The following is a 20,351-nucleotide window of genomic DNA, read 5'->3' as shown; positions in this document are numbered from 1 at the left end:
CAATGAGTACTAGTGTCCCCCTTATGGATTTTGCTAACAACTCTGCCAGTTTACCCTTCCCTTTTCTATTGAGATGTAGGCCATTCCTTCTGAAATCCCCCCATCAATAGCCTCGACAGGAACCAATCCAATGTCTGACAGAGTGGCCGCTCTATGCAACTGACTGCTGTGGCATTAATAGATAAATGTATCTTCTTACCTTGACCTCCTTTCTGTTTAATTTCATCATAAACATGCAGATCTTCAATACTGTTGTAAACATTCACATTGGGGTTACTTACAACTGCATCATTGTTCTTCGTCAACACTGGATAGTCATATGATAGTCTGTTGGCACCTGAAGCATATTATTATCCATATTCATTACTTCATGTAACAGTGTATCACACAACTGTTAACACTCAATGAAGCATATTTACAGTCTATATTTTGAAAAACCATGTCATAATTCCACACATCAAAATATTATATCCAATTTGCAGCCAACACAGGCGTGTTACAAGAGTGAAACCCCATTATGATGCATGTTGTCTCATAATGATTTAGTTAGTGTAAGGTTGAGACAGTCTAGTAATTAGGCCCAATCCAACAGAAGATTCATGGGTAGTATCTAGCAAATAAATGATTTTAAAGAAAAAATTTAACACTCTAGTTCTGGTGATTATTATTAAAATGCAGCTACTCACAGAGGTCCAGTGTGTACTATACTTATAATGTGGTGGCAAAACTTGGTAGATATTCTAATGTGTAAATGCATGCAGAACTGGTTTACTCTGAAGAAAGGAAAAAAAAAAAAAATGGCCACTTAGCACAAATCTGGCACTGTGAATGCAAGAAAGATGTATAGAAATGTTTCCACATGAAGTGGATAAGTGGATTATAGACAGGACATGAGCAGAAAAGTTCAAACAAGACAGAAGGGCATAATCACCATTTTATTATTAAGCAGTTCTTACACAAATTGTTCAATCTGAGCATTTGAGATGTCGACAAAATGCTGTATGGCTTCAGATTTGCACCTGGTGGCCAAAATTGAAATTAATTTTTTTCGCCAATGTAAATTGGTTCTGCATTATCCCATTAGTGTATCTACCAAGTTTCACTGTCATATGGTAATCACAGCCCACACGGGACCTCCCTGAGTAGCTACTCTTCAGTTGTAATCACCTAGCATTTTACTTGAGTTCAGAATCAGACATCCCTAGCAACAATAAGAAATAAGTGATAACACAGAGTAAATAATAATAATACAGCACTTAACTACAGTATTTTGATGATGTGATGATATGTAAGTAATTCTTTGAAAAATCATGATACAACACAGTTTTATGTTTCTATTCTTTATTGGAACCACACAATTTCAATTTTACAAGACTATCCTCAGGTTTTTACCAACACAGTTAACACTACACATAAGGAAAATGGCCTTGTCACTGAATGTCACATTAAAAATGAGGAACATGTTGTAGAAGGGCACAAACTGAGTCGGTAATCATACAGACTTTGCAAACAGAATATGAGTATTAAATGATAATATTTTTCATTCATACTTTATTGGAGGGCTTTGTAGTTCAGTGATTAATGCATGCTTGCAAACGTTTTTGTGGCTGACAAGGTAATATAGTCATGAATTTCAATCAAAAAAACAAAGATTAACTTCTCATAGTTGAGACTTACATGATTGTAAGAGTTTGTAAATGACATTATGGTCACCTTTTGACTGTAAAATTGTTTATTTATAAGTCCCAATATTGCAGATTTGATCATGTGGGGATAACTGCACCTTAGCAGATGCCAAAATCCAACAATCATCTGACATGACATGACATAAAAGATGGTTTCATCACATTGTGTTCCTGATTGCAACATTTTGTATGTACTGCACTGTTCCATAACATTTTTTGGTGTAAATGATCCCCTATTTGTTTTTGTTTCATATAAAACAGAAGCTGGTTTCGCCGCATGCTTTTCTGTGGGTCCACATATATATGTTCCTGCTTACAAACCGGCATGTGAACTACTCGATTTAAATGCATTTTATGTACATTGCTCATATTCTACTTTACTTGTGTTCACACCATTTTTCTGTACTTTCTCACATTTACTGGAGAACTCTACACTAGCAGGCTTTTGACAAAATTGGTATTTAACTTCCTTACATCTTGTCACTGAATGACTTGCAATTCTGTTGCTTCTTGCTGCTGACTATGCTTTGTAGTCACAGAGACTAGAGAACTCTTCCTTGCAAATACTAAACATGCAACATCAGCTACACATATTTTTTCACACATTATGGAGAGGTACTGCAAACAATACATTTTAGCAAAAACTGATGTACTAGAATCATCCTCCCACTCCAATGAAAATTTCAGAGTTTTCCATTAAATGCAAGAAAGTATGGAAAATGGACACAAACAAAAATAAGGTAGCTCGAACAGTCCACGGGTATACTGCCGGTTCATTGTGTCCAACGGGCACAATATTTCGGCTATCAGACATGTCGCCATCATCAGGTGCGCTGACGAACTGAGCTCCTGAGGGCGGGCGGGCGGGCGGCCGGCCGATTTAAATCCCCTCCCCCCGCGGGCCGCTCTCTTCGCCGTCTGCACCCACGCCACAGCAGTCACGAAGACGTGGGCATCGGAATCTGTCGTAGCGGCGATGTGCTTGCTACGTCCGCCATGGTCGCCAGTTCGTACTCCTTGCTGAGAGTCGTCTTAATTACATTCAATGCTGGGTCCCAAGCCTTGCTGAGATTGTAGCCGCAATCTCGGTTGATAAGATCTTCCCTGGTGCGAATTTTGATAGCCTCCCTTACAACGCTGTCTCAATATTTAGAGGTCTGAGCCAGGATCTTGGTATGCTCGTAATCCATCTCGTGCACAGTATATCCGTGGACTGTTTGAGCAACAAATACACCGGGAGAAGCTGAAGAATCACATGATATACCTTTATGGGGAGGAGATGTATTGCAGCATGAAGAAACTTGCCAAGCTGCGCCACCGAAGATGCCGTTTGCTGAGTCCTCTTGCATTCCTGGAGAGATGTCATACCGAGCAGATTGTGCCGAACTTTGATAAGGTCACGCATCACATCGATTCTGCGGCAGCCGAGAGAATTAAGAGACGGGCCAGCCTTGCCTTGGTACATGAGGGGGTGCACTTTACTCGCCACAGCCTTGAATACAATTCCCAGGAACTATTTAAACTCTATCTTAAACTGGCCAATCAGTTTAATTCGTGGACCTGCGACTGGGTGGATGGTGTTACCTGGACGACAGCCGATTCTGCACATAAAAGGGCCACTGGACGTCAGATTTCAAAATTCTCATGTCTCTTGGATAAAGCATCGGTGGAGGCACCATGCAAGATGATCATCAGTCTCACTGACATGGAGCTGTCTCATGAGGCGGTTTCGGTTCTGGAGAAGGGACTCAACTTTGCTCCCACCCCTGGGTTCACGCCGGTCGCGGAGGTCGTCAGTGCAGTGGAACAGGTTGCAGCACGATTACCACCTGAAGCAGCAGACGAAGTGCGTCAGGAAACCTGCTGGGCTCTGACCAGAACTAAACCTACAAAGACTATATTACCAGTAGAGAGAGGGCGGCCATTCGGGACCTAAGAGAGTGCTCTGAGATTGTTATCTTACCTGCTGACAAAGGCAATGCCACTGTTGTTCTTTCCCGCAAGGACTACATTGAGAAGGTGCAGCGCCTGATAAATGATGACTCCTATAGGGAGATCAACGTTGACCCCCACGAAGAAGGTGGAGAACAAGACCAGGGGTCTACTCAAGGACGCGGATCTACCAGAGGGGGACGCCAAGAAAAAGAAATTGTCACCTCAAGGACCAGTACCACCAAGACTTTATGGACTCCCTAAGGTCCACAAAGAGGGGGTTCCTATGCGCCCCATTGTCAGCAACATTAGGGCACCTACTTACTTGCTGGAAAAATATCTGGCTGAATAACTTAGCCCCTGTGTAGGTAAATGCCCTCACCATATCTGTAATTCCGTGGAATGTCTCGACAACTTCAGACTGAAAGACACTGATATCCTAGTGAACTTTGACGTGGTTTCACTATTCACCAGGGTGCCTCTACGAGAGTCAGTCGAGCTTATTGGGCAGAACTTTGACAAGAAGACCACTGAACTCTTTAGGCATGTCTTGACCTCAACGTATTTTCTGTTTAATGGAGAATACTATGAGCAAACAGATGGAGTCGCTATGGGCAGCCCACTCTCACCGGTGGTTGCAAATTTGTACGTGGAGCACTTCAAGGAGGAAGCCTTGGCGTCATCAAATTGGAAACCTGCTTGTTTCTTCCGTTATGTCGATGACATATTCATCATCTGGCCCCATGGTAGGGACAAGCTCCTGGATTTCCTTACACACCTAAACTCCAAACATCAAATTCACTATGGAGACTGAAGCAGAAGGAAGATTACCATTCCTGGACGTCATGGTCAAGAGAAGAGCTGATGGTACCCTGAGCCACTGTGTGTACAGGAAGAAAACGCACACTGACCTGGATGCAGACAGCTGCCACTACCCTACTCAGAGGAATGGAGTACTACAAACACTAGTACACAGGGCGCGCAGCATCTCAGACGCAGAGAATCTGCACCAGGAATTCGAACACCTCAAAACCGTGTTCCGAAAAAACGGGTACTCGGAATGGCAGATTAGACGCACTCTCCGTCCCACCACCACAGCACAACCTGTGTAGACAGGTGAAGTCACGGAAGAAGAGGTAGCCACTGCCTTTATTCCGTACAATGGCGCACTATCGGGGAAAATCGGCCATATGTTAAAGAAACACCAAGTTAAAACCGTCTTCTGCCCGCCCAATAAAACACGGGCATTACTGGGAAGTGTGAAAGATGACCTCGGTTTGAGGAAGGCCGGCATATACCAAATTCCCTGTGAGTGTGGGAAGACTTATACCGGACAAACAGTACACACCATCGAAGATCATTGCCGAGAACATCAAAGGCACACTCGACTGAAATATCCAAATAAGTCGGCAGTAGCAGAGCACTGTTGGTCCAAGAAACACGAGATGGATTATGAGCGTACCAAGATCCTGGTTCAGAACTCTAAATATTGCGACAGCGTTATAAGGGAGGCTATCGAAATTCGCACCAGGGAAGATCTTATCAACCGAGATTGTGGCTACAATCTCAGCAAGGCTTGGGACCCGGCACTGAATGTAATTAAGAAGACTCTCAGCAAGAAGTACAAACTGGCGACCAGGGCGGACATAGCAAGCACATCGACGCTATGACAGATTCCGACGCCCACGTCTTCGTGACCGCCAGTGCACGGGTGTGGCCGGCGAAGAGAGCAGCCTGCGGGGGGAGGGGATTTAAATTGGCTTCCCACCCTCAGGAGCTCAGTTTGTCAGTGCACCTGACGATGGCGACATGTCTGATCGCTGAAATATTGTGCCCATTGGATACGATGAACCGGCAGTATACCCATGGACTGTTCGAGCAACAAATATGCCAGGAGAAACTGAAGAATCACACAAATAAGGTAGAATACGAGCAATATACTTACAATGCGATAAAATTTAGCAGTTCACACATGGATTTGTAAGCAGGAACAAATATATATGAGCCTGCAGAAAATCATACGATGAAAGTAGCTTGTGTTTTATATGAAACAAAAACACATTATGAAAACGATGGACTGCTACTCAACTTGCACACACGTCTGCAGCCTCAGAGAGCTGAAACTACACTCAGCTCTCCCAGACTGCAGACGTGTGTGTGTTTTACCAACTGCTGGATGCTGGCCACACGGCGGCACTTAATTGCCAGTAGTGCTCGTGCCTCGTGTTGACAGTGTGGTCAGTTGGGTTCTGATTGCTGTCAACTAAGACGGGACAGGCCTGAGTCTGTCCTTGCTATTCATGTTATTAGGGTGTTTAAGTATTTTGATGGTCTCTCTGGTTTTGCGTTTTGTCATAACTGGCTGCTTGGCCAACACACAGGTTTTGCTGATTTTATTTCTTTTCCTTAGTCTTGGAAAGGAAAATACTGCAAGCAGACAGAAAGCGTAGCAATGGGGTCTCCCCTGGCAGCCAACGGATCTATGGAAGCCTTTGAAGCAACGGCCATCAGTTCAGCTCCTTTACACCCACGTTGCTGGTTCAGATACGTGGATGACACGTTCGCTATATATGGCCTCATGGAGAAACGGAGCTACACAACTTCCACGAATATTTGAACAATAAGCATGGCAAGATACAGTTCACACTCAAAGTAGAAAAGAATGGTGCAATTCCATTTCTAGACGTCTAAGTATACAGGAGAACGGAGGGCACATTGGGGGCACAGAGTATATCGCAAGCCTAGACATACAGACAGGTATCTGCATGCCCATTCCTACCACCACCCACCGCAGAAGAACTCTTGTCATCCGTTCTTTAGCAATGCGTGCACAGTGCCTAATTGATGCTCAAAACATCACACCTGAGCTTAAAAGGCTACGCACAACGTTTGTAGCCAATGGCTACAGCCCTGAGCAGATCCACACAGCCTTGTCGATGAACACAAGTAAAAAAGATAAGCAAGAAATAGACAAACTGCAGCCAACAGTGCGCTTACATTATGTGAAAAATGTTACTGACCGAATAGGCAAACACCTTCACTGTGTTGGGGTGCAGCCTGTCTTCTATAGTGGTCGCAGGATCCAGGACGTGCTAGGCTCCACTAAGGTGGATGCATTACACACTCGTGTGTTTACTAGGTGGAATGCGAATGTGGAGAGGCATACATCAGCGAGACTGATAGGCCAATAGCAACGCACATTCAGGAACACGAGCGCTACTTTCATCTACGGCAACACAACAAATCCACAGTGGCAGAACACCAGCAAGACTGCGGAAAAGAAATAAAATTCAGCGAAGCCTGTGTGTTGGCCAAGCAGCCAGTTATGATGAAACGCAAAATCAGAGAGGCCATTGAAATACTTTAACACCCTAATAACATGAACAGGGAGGATGGACTCAGGCTTGCCCCATCTTGGCTGCCAGCAATCAGTGCCCAACAGACCGCACTGTCAACATGAAGCACGATCACTACCAGCGAGTAACTGCCACCGCACGGCCGACGTCCAGCAGCCAACATCTCTTTCGACGGTGACCACCAATCGTGGCACATAACACAAGAGCTGATAGACAACAGAGATTATGTTCTCCCTCCACTGCATCACCCTATTAAAGTAGTTCCCTCTCCATCTTCCTTAAGTGACCAATGAAATTAACTACCTTTTTAAAATTATGACATACGCAGTGAACAGTAACAACAAAATATAAAGGATACTGCATAGCTAGAACGCACCATTAGACCCAGAAGAAGGCCACTGAAACATTGGTTTTTCTTCAGGAGCAGTAGTTTTTTACATCATGACGCGGTACCATACCCAGAAAACTTTTATGTCAATTTAAGCTTTTGGCTGAATGGCCATGTTTGGAGATATAAAGCACATACATATTCACACACTCATGGCCACTGCCTCCATCTGCTGTGACCAAATGTGGAATCATTCATCCCACCCAATACTACAGCTGTGAGCAAAAATCAGACAGAGTAGGAGTAACATATGTACAATACAATTCAAAGAGTGCAATAGACCTAAGAAGTAAAAATCAGGAACACAATGCAATGAAACCAGCTTCTGTTTACTATGAAACAAAAACGGTATGGAAGACTTTAAATTACTTAACAAGAAAATGATGTGTGCTCCACATGGTTTGGCAGCGAACCAAGGTGATGTTACCCAAAGTCCCTTCTTAAGTTTCATCCCCCTGGTATCACCAGTCAAATAAATTGACAAAACTTGTGTAACATAACAACAAAAATAAGGCTGGAACTGAACCTGTCAGTCAGAGCTTCTCATATCATTATACCAAATGAAAGTAAATGTATAAATATTAAAATCCCTACCACATACATAAAATTAGTATGCAAGTTTAGAATCAAGTAGCCTATTCATTTGGATACACCATGTGATACTTGAAAGATGTATTGGTCCACCAAAAGAAAAACAAACTGACAGTCTGTTGTTAAGAGTGCTTCATCATTCAGGAAAGAATGAAATAAAGTAATGTAATTAAGAAAAATAAGAGAAAAAGGAAATAGATTTGATATTAAACTGTAGACACATTTCAGTTTACAACTAAAGAAAATTCGCCATTCCTCTGTTGCATAAATATATTGACAAAATTATTACTGTACTGAAAATGATGATTAACAACAATTGTGAATCAGACCTACTATGGCTGATGGAATCTTATGATGACTGAGTGAAGGTCTGTTCAATGAACACTGCTGAACTATTTGGAGAGTTAAAACTAGAACTGTTGTACATAAAGCAATACAACAGCTGTAAGAATGAACACCCATGTAAAGGCATTATAATGTAACCAGACATTCATTAGTACAAATCAATGTTATGATGCAATCAGTGTTATGAATACAATTGCATGGAACCACTATAATTACCATTGTATTATATCTTATAAGGTAATGATTGGTTTTAACAATTTACCAGTTAACTTTGACAGCTAATTTACATACATCATAGCTGGCAAGGAGAAAAACTGAAGCACCTGTATTATGTACTGGCTAGGCAAAAGCTTGTGCTGAACAGGAAGTTTCAGCAGAAATGACAGTTTCTATCCTCTAGAAGACAGAAATGAGTATTAACAGCTTTCGTTTATTAACAGTTATGAAAAGGGTAGCACACACACAAACCACTGTCTCTGGATGCCGAGGCCAGACTGCAACAGCACACAATGGGAGAAGCAGTTTGGGGCCTGGGGTGGGATGGGAAGATGGAGAGATAGTAAAGTGCGGCTTGTGGGAGCTTACTGGGACATGGCGGGGAGAGAGTAGGGCAGCTAAGTGCAAGAAGAGAAGTAAAACAACTGTGGCTGAATTGGTGGAATAAAAGATTGAATAGTGCTGGAATGGGATAAGTGGGTGAAGGACTGTGACTAACGAAGGTTGAGGGCAGGACAGTTATGGGAACGTAGGATATATTGCAGGGAGAGTTCCCACCTGTGCAATTCAGAAAAGCTTGAGTTGGTAGGAAGGATCCAGATGGCACAGGCTGTAAAGCAGTCATTATTCCATCTTGGATTTTCTATTGAATGAATGAAATTTTATTGTCGTTTAGCTATTACAGCAACTGACAAAGTCAAGTTACATAGCATATATACATGAAGGTCAATATGTCACTATTGGTTTTCCATAAAATACAATTTTTAAAATCAAATAATATGAAAACATTGCATCATAAATTACTCAGTTAAAGAAATTATGCTGTACTCTCCAAACCAGTACCACTATGATATTTTACAGTCATAAAATTCCTGAAGTGAGTAGCAAGCATTTGCAGCTAACCAACTGAATAATTTGTCTTTAAATAAATTAAATGGAGCTTCTACCCGTTCTAGTGGCAGTTTGTTAAACATCTTCATGCCCACCACTTCGTAGCTGTTCAGTGACTTGGATAATCTGTAGTAAGGTATGTCAAGATGGCTACTATTTCTGGTTCCATGAGAGTGTACATCTCTTCTACGCTGGTATTCTGATAAGTTGCTCTTTATATGCAGTAGGGCAGTGTAAATATACAAGTTTATAACAGTTAATATTTTTAAGTTGATAAATAGTGCTTTGCAGTGGGCCAGTTTATCACTGTTTGTGACAATTTGAATTACTTTCTTCTGAAGAACCAAAATGTCCTGAAGGTGCGAGCTATTTCCCCATATTAAAAGCCGATAAGATATAATGCTTCGAAAAAAAGCAAAGTAGGCCAATATTACGTAGGCCGCAGGTACATGGTTTTTTAAATTCCTTAACAAATACACCACTCTAGACAGCCTTGCACTAATGTATTTAATTTGTTTTATTCAAATTACCAGTTATCTGTATTCAACCAAGAACGTGAAGTTTGTTGATTGCCACCAAAGGGCAGGAGTCAACAGCCAACAGGGCAATGTTTTAGGTCAGTACGGCATATATCATACATACTGCTGAACAACGTAATATTGTATGGTGCTAATGAATACTGTGACTGAACATAAAGATTAGAGTAGTGGAGTGTGTTTCAAAGGATTGTCAAGAAGTCATATCTGGCGCCATTATTGTGTTTGCTGTGTATGAATGAAAACTTATGAAGTAGTCACTGTCCAGTTAACAGTGCTTTTAATTGTGTAATACATCAAAACCATGAACAATTGCATGCCTGATGCACCAAGTGATCTTATTTTGGAATTTATGTTCACAGTGATAGTGGACCACCAGCCAAAAGATACGGTAAGGGATGGAAATATTTCACACTTTACAATTACAAAAACAGAAAGAACTGGAGTACAGATCAAGAGACTGCTGAATTATTAACTTCTGGGGGCTTGCATGAAGTGTTTTACAAGGAGAAGGGGAACACTGGAAATGAAAAGGAAAGTTAAAGTTATAGACCTGCAGGTAGAAAGAGATATTCAATTGCAACTTCCAATTTCTAGCAGCCACATGAAGTTCAAATATGATGGCTCCAGTTGAATGGGAGTACACAGTGCAAATGCAACACATGGAAGCAGGAAGAAGGAAGTGAGAAAAGGATGGAAGGAGAGGGGGATGCCATAGTAACAGCAGAACATGAAGAAGCAAAAAATGAAGTAGTGATAGAAACATTAATCCTCCATTACTCGCATGATAATCCATGACATGGTCACTCACATGGATGACAGATTCATCCACAACATAAACAGTGTGCATAATGTATGAATGATTTTATGAGTATTTTATTTAAATCCAAACATAATACACAAATACAGTAAAGTATGCACTAGACGATTCTCATTTTTTGCAATTTTTCTTCAGTAGCTTCAGTACCACTCTGATAGAAGCCAACTTCTCATTACCTCTGTGAACATCTCTATCAAGGATACTGTCAAACACCAGACATCTCAAGTGCAACTTGAATCAGTTTTCACTCATGTATAAGTAACTTGGTTCAGGTCCATTGCATTTTGCTTTATCCCACAACTCTAAGAACTTCTTTCTAGAGCATCTCAGAGATCCAAACAGATGTTACAAACCAATGATAGCTCTGATCTCTAAACATCTTTTTCTTTAGCATTCCTTTCCCTATAAAAGTTACCATCAACTTCATTGATGTAAATATTAATACATGTGGCAATAATGGGTATTATATTTTCAGCCAAAAGTAACTTTGTAATATCTATTTATTTGTTACAAAGGTGGTCCCATTAAAGAAAAACAAAAAATTTATTTATTTTTCAACATAATCTCCTTTCAGTTCTATACACTTTCATATCCTTATTGTAATAAGAACTGTCTTACTCCTCAAAATAACCATTAACTGCTGACACCATGTCTTCATTTGTTGAAAATCTTTGACCACCGAGTCATTTTTTCAAGTTTGGGAACAGAAAATAATCCGAGGGGCTAAATCTGGCGAGTAGGGAGCATGAGATAGCAATTGAAAGTTTAATGAATTAATCTTGGCCATTTTAATTATAGACTTGTGAGCTGGTGCATTGTCCTGAAGAAACAACACTTTCTTCTTGGCCCAAATATTGCAAAAAGTTTGCATAATACTCGCCATTGATAGTTTTTTCTTTTTCAATGAAGTTAATGGAAAATTATCCAATGTGCATCCGAAAAAAATCAATGCCATGACCTTGCCTGCAGATGAAATGGTCTTCGCTTTCTTTGGAGTCTGTTCTCCAATTTGTATCCATTGTTTTGATTCTTCTTTTGTCTAGGAGTGCAGTGGTGGACCCATGTTTCATCCATGGTAATGAAAATGTGCAAAAAATCTGATTTATTGCTGTGAAACTTCACTAAACACTTAACTGAAACATCTTCACGACACTGTTTTTGCTTGAGTGTGAGCAAACGTTGCATAAACCTTGCACACAGTTTTCTCATGTCCAAATTTTCAGATAATATCCAATGTACCACACTTTTTGGAATGCCTACAAGCTCGCGCATTTTCAGTCGACAATCATCCAGTACTGCTTTGTGGATTTTCTTCACCATTTCTGGAGTCACCTCATTTGGTCGACCACTGCGATGCTCGCCTTGGCAGCTCATATGGCTGCGTTTAAACTCAGCTACCCAATATTTTACTGTTGTCATGAAGGAACAGACTCAGCTGTAATATTGGTTGCACTGAAGCCTTTCAAAAGAAATACTGTGTCAGATAACGATGACCAATTTTCTCCATTTTCACAAGTTCACTCACAACGTTCACTATTGATGGCTGCCAAATAAATACTATACAATGTGGCATCTTCAAACTTATAACATATGCTTCATAGATTCTATGCTTTCTAATCCCGAGGTATTTTTCAACAATGACTGCCATCTCTCAGTCAGGCTGGGTACTTATGGGAGCACCCTCGTATGTGAGCTTCATTTATGGATCCTGATGAATGTGTAATATAATTATAAGATCTTGTTCTAACATTGGTAGGATATTTAATTTTCCTCCATTTAGCCATTTCAACTTTTCCTAAAAGAAATTTGTACTCTTGATTTACTATTTTCTGTGATATTCATGATTTTCTGATACTTCTTGTTCCCTTCCTGAAACATGACCAATTTCATGCACATAATTCTCATTCTCTTCAGTGTTAGGAACTTCATCACTCAGCTCATGGAACTATTCCAACCAAACATTAAGATCACTGCTAAACTCTGTCCTAGTTTTCTTTCATCTTAGAGGTTTATTCCACAAAGTAGAGGTTTAGAGAATATTATCTCTCACAGGTAAGTATTCTATATAAAAGACAAATTAACTGTAATTACTTTTGATATACCTAAAATAATGCAATTGAAAGTTGGACTGAATGTAGGAAACCAGTGAAGTAATGTACACTTTGTTTCAGATTCTAGCAATTGCACTCGCGCAGATGACAAGTGCCCTCCAAATGTTTGATAAACAGTGCAAACCCACGTAACTGAAAGCCAATGATGGCTGAAGCTTACAGACGGAGTTAAGGAAACAAACTCAATCCAGCTCAGACAAAATACAGATGGGAAAATCATGTGGATGATAAGTGTCACCTGCACAAGCAATGGAGGGTTAAAAGATGAACTGGTATCGGCATGTAATAAATGGAAGACTCAACCAGCATCAATAATACAAATGGGTAGGATGCGTGGATAGTAAGATGAACTAGCAACACCTATTACAGCACTTTGATGATGGCAAGATGCAATGCTGATGTAGCAGCCGAGCGTGCCACTGAATTTCACAGCCATAACCTACTGTGTTGTTGGGTACACAGAAGGTTCTTTATATGAGTGAGTGCTTATTTCAAATGTCATTTTAGTGCAGAGTTATATTACAATTAGCAGTGTGTTGAGAGATTCTGAGAATGTGTGTTGAAATGTTTTCAGTGAAAAACAAACGTATGCTGTCTGATCACAAGTTGTATTAACCACTGCAAACAACAACAAAAATTAGAAATTAAGTATCATATATTTCCTAAGAACAATTACACCAAACAAAAATGATTAAAAAGCTTATAAACATAATGATTTATTTTCAGTTGCTGATGTTTTTTCACGCTTTTTGGTTTAGGAAAGGTATTTGAAAAGCAAACTATTGAATCTTCCTCTGAAACACAAGTTGGAACCTGATGTTCTAACTGTGTATTTCCAGTCCTACAGAATGGATATAGGTGGAAATAATAAGCCTAATAACAAGATAGTAAATTGGATATAAAAATTAAATTACTGTAAAGAAGTAGAAGAGATTCTGCAAATGAATCATCTAAAACTTTCATGGCAAATATTGTAGAAATGGGCACTGGTGTCATTTTCACAAAATTGATTGTTAGTCAGAAGCTCATACTGTTAGCCAAGAAACAGATCATAATAATACTTAGAAAGTGTATTTTTTGTGCAGACATAAAGTTTTTTAAATGGAACAATGTCTATTGGCATTAACAAACTGAGTCCACAGCTCGTGGTCGTGCGGTAGCATTATTGCTTCCCGCGCCCGAGTTCCTGGGTTCGATTCCCAGCGGGGTCAGGGATTTTCTCTGCCTCGTGATGTCCTTAGGTTAGTTAGGTTTAAAAGTTCTAGGGGACTGATGACCATAGATGTTAAGTCCCATAGTGCTCGGAGCCATTTGAACCCATTAACAAACTGAAAGTGGTATAAATCAGAATATCAGTGAGGTTTTTTGCAGGAATCTAGTACAAGTCATTTACGAGATATCATATTGTACGAAGTTTCCACACCAACATTTGTCTGTAACATTCAACCTGCATAGTTGCTAGGTACAATGTTCTTATGTTTGCTTACAGTGTGCTTGTTTGTTCCTTGAGTGCATATAGACTTGCTAATCAGTAAATATGTGGCAGTCCAAGTAGTAGGTCATGTGTGGATGATGGGATATACTAATGCATAAAAAGCAGACATACTCATGATGTACAAAGAGTTTCAGGAGAACACAGTTCATTCTTGTACAGTATACGAGGCAAGATATCCCAATAGCTGTCAACCATCTCGGCAATTATTTATCAACATCTTCAGACAGTTGCTAAAATTGGTAGAGTTACAGCTAAACAGTGTAATGGAAGGAAACAAATTACAACAAAAGATGGGGAACTTAATATTCTTGCTGCTGTTTGCAGTTGATCTGCATGTTGGTTCCAGCAGGATCGCAAGAGGAAGTGGCACGAGTTAGACAAGTGTCCTATACATTCTCCACTGACATAGGTTACATCCCTATCACATCTCCCTCCATCAAAAACTACATGGAAACGATTATGAGAAGCATGTTAAATTCCATACATGGACATTAAAGACAGGACACTCCAGGTGTAGTATGTACTTTGTGTAGTGATGAAGCCATATTTACCACTCATGGCCAGGTAAACCACCGAAACATGCACTATTGTTCTGTTGACAATCCCTGTTAGTATCATCAGCTGGAACATCAGCCTCCACGGAAAGTAAACATGTGGTGTGGGATGAAACATGTGTAAATAGAATGTTTGATAACTTTCATGGATTATATAAGTACTATTTTGACATAGTCTTCCAACTAAAGCAATGTAAATTAAAACCAATCAGAAACAGAAGTTGGATTACTAAGGGCATAAAAAACCGCTGTGCAAGGAAAAGATTTCTACATTCGTATAAAAAACAAAATAATATATCATTAGAAATGCAAAATTATAGCAAATAATACAGTAAGATCTACCACAAAGTTATTAAAGAGGCAAAGAAAAGGGGAAATGATAAATATATCCACAAATCAAAAAAACAAAACACGGGCCACATGGAACATCATCAGATCTGAAACACACCCAGAACCAGTGGCAAAAAATATTAACATAAAGCTGGAAAACAAACACGTATCTGATGCTACCTCTGTAGCTAATATCTTCAATGAATACTTTGGCAAAGCTGCAAATGATCTTATCCAAAGCACCTTTCAGAATACTAATATGTGCTACATTGAGAACTGTAAACCTCCTACGGGGTCTATGTTCCTCAAGCAGGTCTCACAGAGTGAGCTCGTACTGGCAATGAGCTCATTAAAGATACTTTCATGTGGTTTTGATGAGATTGCAGATTTTATTATAAACCAAGCAGGATATCATGTTGTAGAACCTCTGAAGCATATTGTTAATCACTCATTTTCCAAATGTTCTAAAGATTGCGAAAGTAACCCCCTTGCACAAAAAGGGAGCCACAGACAATGTTAACAATTACAGACCTGTAGCACAGCTTAGTGGCTTCTCAAAGATCTTCGAGAAGCTCTTTTATAATAGGTTGTTAGAGTTTGTTAACAAAACCTCATTGCATTAGCATGGCTTCTGGCAAACTAGATCCACAACCACAGCAGTCTATGAATATTTGCACTCCATTCTAAAAGCTGTAGATGAAAAGGAAATGGCTACTGGAATATTCTTGGACCTATCCAAAGCATTTGACATTTTAGATCATGGTATCCTCACAACATAAGTTGCAAAGAAAGGGAATTAGAGGTATTCCAAATGAATGGATGAGACCATATCTTACTAGCTGGCAACAAAAAGTTGTTCTCAAACAAGACATAATAACTGAAAACATTTCAAGAACAACAACATACACATCAGAAAAAAACTACCATCAAATATGGTGTGCCACAAGGATCAACATTAGGTCCTATCCTCTTTCATTTGTATATTGATGACCTCAATGCCAAACAGAAAACTTTATTTGCAGATGATGCCAGTATTTTGATTACAGGGTTAGACCAAAAAGAGCTTCAATTAACAACAGATGCATCATTGCTGGAGCTAACACACTTGTTTGGAAAGAGAGAGAGAAAAAATAGTGGCCATGAACTTTCATATATCCCACAATAAACAACAAAATGAACAGACATTGAAAATAAACAATAAAATTAGTTGATGATGTTAAGTTCCTAGGAATATATCTGCAGAGTGATCTCAAGTAGAATACACGCATTAAAGCTCTTACAACCAAGCTATCATCAATCTGTTACATGCTGCAGATACTAAGCACAAGCTGTAATAGAGAAATAGTAATACAGGCATATCATGCACATTTCCAGTCAGCAGTCTGATATGGAATAATATTTTGGGGTAATGCACCCTGTAGTCAATCTTTTTTCAAAACCCAGAAACAAGCTATCAGAATCATCTGCAACATAAAGAGGCAAGGTTCATGTCGCTCCCTTTTTCCTACTCTAAAGATACTGAACCTTCCTAACTCTTTGCCTTTACATATGTCTGCTTGTGTCTGTATATGTGCGCGCGAGTGTATACCTGTCCCTTTTTTTCCCTCTTAGGTAAGTCTTTCTGCTCCTGGGATTGGAATGACTCCTTACTCTCTCCCTTAAAACCCACATCCTTTCGTCTTTCCCTCTCCTTCCCTCTTTCCTGATGAAGCAACCGTTGGTTGCGAAAGTTTGAAATTTGTGTGTGTTTTTTATTGTGTCTATCTACCAGCACTTTCTCGTTTGGTAAGTCACAGCATCTACACACACACCTGTCCTATATTTGTACAAGATGTCACAGGACCAAAACTAAATAAATAAAATAAATAGATTGTGAGCCACCAGCTCAAAGGCCCGTTTTTCATAGATGGAACACTGAACATGAAGAAGTATTGCAGCTTCCTAACAGACCATCTTTGACAGATGCCAGAAGACATTCCTCTGCAGACTAGGAGGAACCTGTGGTACCAACATGATAGGTATCCAGCAAATAGTACACTAAGTGCTACAGCATGTCTTCACAAATTGTTATGAAATTGTTGGATTGGACACAGAGGACCTGTATCTTAGCTGGGCCATCCCCAGAATTTGATTTATATTGACTTTTTTCTGTGGGGAAAGCTGAAAGATACTGTCTACAAAAAAATATCAACTACACCCAATGATATGCAATGACACATTACTGCAGCCTGTTCAGATCTCTCTGCTGAATGCTAGCGTGTGTGGAGCAGTCATTCGATATCAGAGTGGAAGCATGTATTGCCACTGCTGGTCATCATTTTGAACACAACCTGTGATGGGTCAATTGTCTTGTTACTGGTCACAATCCATGTGACTAGGGTATGCACTTATGTTGTTTTTTATTGTGTGCTACCACAGATTTGTACAAGTGTCAGCGTGGGAACTTTTCAAAATACAATATCTCATAAACGACTTGCACTATAGTCCCTCAACAAACACCACTGATATTGTTATTTACTCTACTTTCAGTGTGTTCATGACAATATACAGTGTTATACTTTGAACTGACAAAATAAGTCTGTGACTACCAATCTGACAGCAATAGCACTTTCCACTTCCACAATATTTGTGGTGCAAGTTTTAGGTGATTCATCCTGTATACAAACTACTATTAAAGAAAAACATATGTTACAAAAACTAAAACTGCTGTAAATGCAACAATGCATGTTTGTGATCCAACAATTAGAAATTATGGATAAAGAAATGAAACAATTTTGCCAAAAGAATATAAATGTACAGTATAATATCTTTCAGTGTATTGCCGAGTTATTTAAAACAAAATATCTTCAAAAAGTGGTTGAGAGTTGTTTCTCTGACAGTCAATAAGTGATTATGAAAAGGGTATGTACTAACAGCTCATTTGAAGATGCTGCCAAGTATTGTGACTTACACAATGTGATCCCATTAAGTATTATGTCTGTCTTTTAGCACAATACTAAATTCTATGACAGTGACCCAGCAGAAAATTACTAAGAAGAAAATAAACGACAGAATCAGATTGAAAGACACTAGAAACAGAGAGGTTGTTACCTGTGCAGCTGCCCAAATCTTCATTGTCAACGGTACATCCCTCACGTCCCAGTTTTTGCAGCTGGATCTTGGTTGTGTTGTACTTGTAGCCAAAGTCATTGTGAATCTGGTGCACATTGTTCAGGAGAGATCCAGTTCCATCTTTCACTGTGGATGGACTCATCTGGTATGAATACAGCGGATTGTCGATGTTGTGTCTGTCTGCGGATAAATGACTATTTTACTTGTATGACACTGGTACTGCACTTTGCCTTGTAACATGGGAACAGACAAGGTCACAAACCAACAATGGTACAACTCGCTGTATTATTTAATAAAAGAGAAAAAAATGGTTGGAGGCTCAATTTGTTCAGGTATAATGTAGTGCAATCACACAGAACATCAGATCCAGGGAGACAAGCACACAAAACAAGTGAAAAATTGCATGCATTCTATTACTATAGTATGTGAGCACCATTCTTTGCCTGATTCATGATTTTCTGTTTGAGAAGAAAAGTTATAAAATATATCTTTAGTATAATATCAAACATGTTTTATTCACAAGTTTTTAAAAATATGAGACAAAAAATGGCTGGCAACAATTTACTGTCATGAGGCAAAAATCTTAATACTGCTGACAGACACATGTAACAGAACAAGGAACTATCCTAGCATACTGTTAATGAAGTTGTTTTAGTTGTGGTATTTTATTAGAATGATCAATTTTGAAATTGTATGATTTTATCTTCAAATATGCTTGAGGAAATGGAAAGTGAAACTGAATAATTTTGAGGTCTATCACATGAGGCAAACACCACACAGCAGCTTAATACAGGGTGTACATAAAGTTCTAGAACACTTTCAATTATTATTTATGCACAAGAACCAAACATTTTACAGATATCATACATATGTAATTTTGAACAGAAACCCTCAAAGTTTTTTTTTTTTCTTCAGGTATTCCACCACAGTGCAGTTTGGTAATTTGTTGATAGTCAGCACTAGTCGTAAACATGGTGAGTTCAGGTGTGGAGTGAGCAAATTCATCAAATGGCCTCCCCAATCACCAGATCTCACCCTGTGTGACTTTTTTCTGTGGAGATACATTAAAGATCTGGTGTATGTACCACCTCTACCATGTGATGTTGCAGAGCTCCGGGAGAGAATACACGAAGCGACTGCCACTGTTGACGATGCCATGCTGGGAGAGGTGTGGCAAGAATTCGATAACCATATTGATGTCTCATGGTTCACACACTGAAAGAGTTTCTTTTCAAAATGCAATATGTATGACATCTGTATAATGTTTAGTTCTTGTGCAATAAATAATCAAAGGTGTTCCTGGAATTTATGTACACCCTGTATATTAGCCAATAATAATATATTAATGAAAGAGAGTTGGGTACTCCTCAGCCTCCATCTATAATTATGAATCATATCAAAACTAACCACCCTAGAATAACACTGCTAGCCAGTGCTTGCATATCACTACATAACAATCTGCAATTATGACAAGCTTTTGGGAGCTCACATTTTCTGCTTGTGCCTTTCACCATTCTGCTGACCTTACCAGGTCAGTGTATGACCTAGATAACAAATTATTTGAGCTTAAGTGTCGACCTCCTCAAACATCTGGACAGATCCTCCATACCTATTGGCCACTTTAGTACTGCATGGTCTGTTAAAACTGTGAAACTCATCCCATATAACAGCAGTAAAAACATTTAATGCAATAAGTAAGAATTAACATCTCATTTTCTGTGGTGGAGTAATTTTTGTCTGCTTTGTACAACTGACACAAGGCATACGATGTTCAACCCCATCTACCTCCTGACTTAATGCACAGCACAGTGTGTAATTACTTTCACTGCAAGACAAAATAAATAGTTTCTGGTAGTCCAGGAAGGCCAAGAAAGTTACCATTGTGATATACCTTCTAGACGCTTAAAGGCTCCTTCCCATTAAGCTCCTCAATTGAATTTTCCTCCCTTCTTGAATAAAAGTTTGAGTGGCTGGACAATCTCAGTGCACT

The 20,351-nt window shown here is 39.5% G+C and overlaps 1 protein-coding gene across 1 annotated transcript in view; it reads right to left on the bottom strand.

The window, feature by feature from the left end:
• LOC126215324 (protein draper-like) overlaps window positions 1-20,351 on the bottom strand; it is a 131,347-nt gene that overhangs the window by 11,884 nt on the left and 99,112 nt on the right. Inside the window, exons 10-11 of the mRNA XM_049942006.1 lie at window positions 18,341-18,541; window positions 282-337 (exon numbers count right to left, since the gene is read on the bottom strand). Of these exons, the coding sequence (XP_049797963.1) occupies window positions 282-337; window positions 18,341-18,541 (257 nt within the window). The remainder of the gene's footprint in view (window positions 1-281; window positions 338-18,340; window positions 18,542-20,351) is intronic.

Source organism: Schistocerca nitens, chromosome 12 (assembly GCF_023898315.1).
Source record: "Schistocerca nitens isolate TAMUIC-IGC-003100 chromosome 12, iqSchNite1.1, whole genome shotgun sequence".
Taxonomy (NCBI): Eukaryota; Metazoa; Arthropoda; class Insecta; order Orthoptera; family Acrididae; genus Schistocerca; species Schistocerca nitens.
Note: the sequence above shows the minus strand (reverse complement) of the source record. Positions and strands in the feature narration are given on the sequence as shown.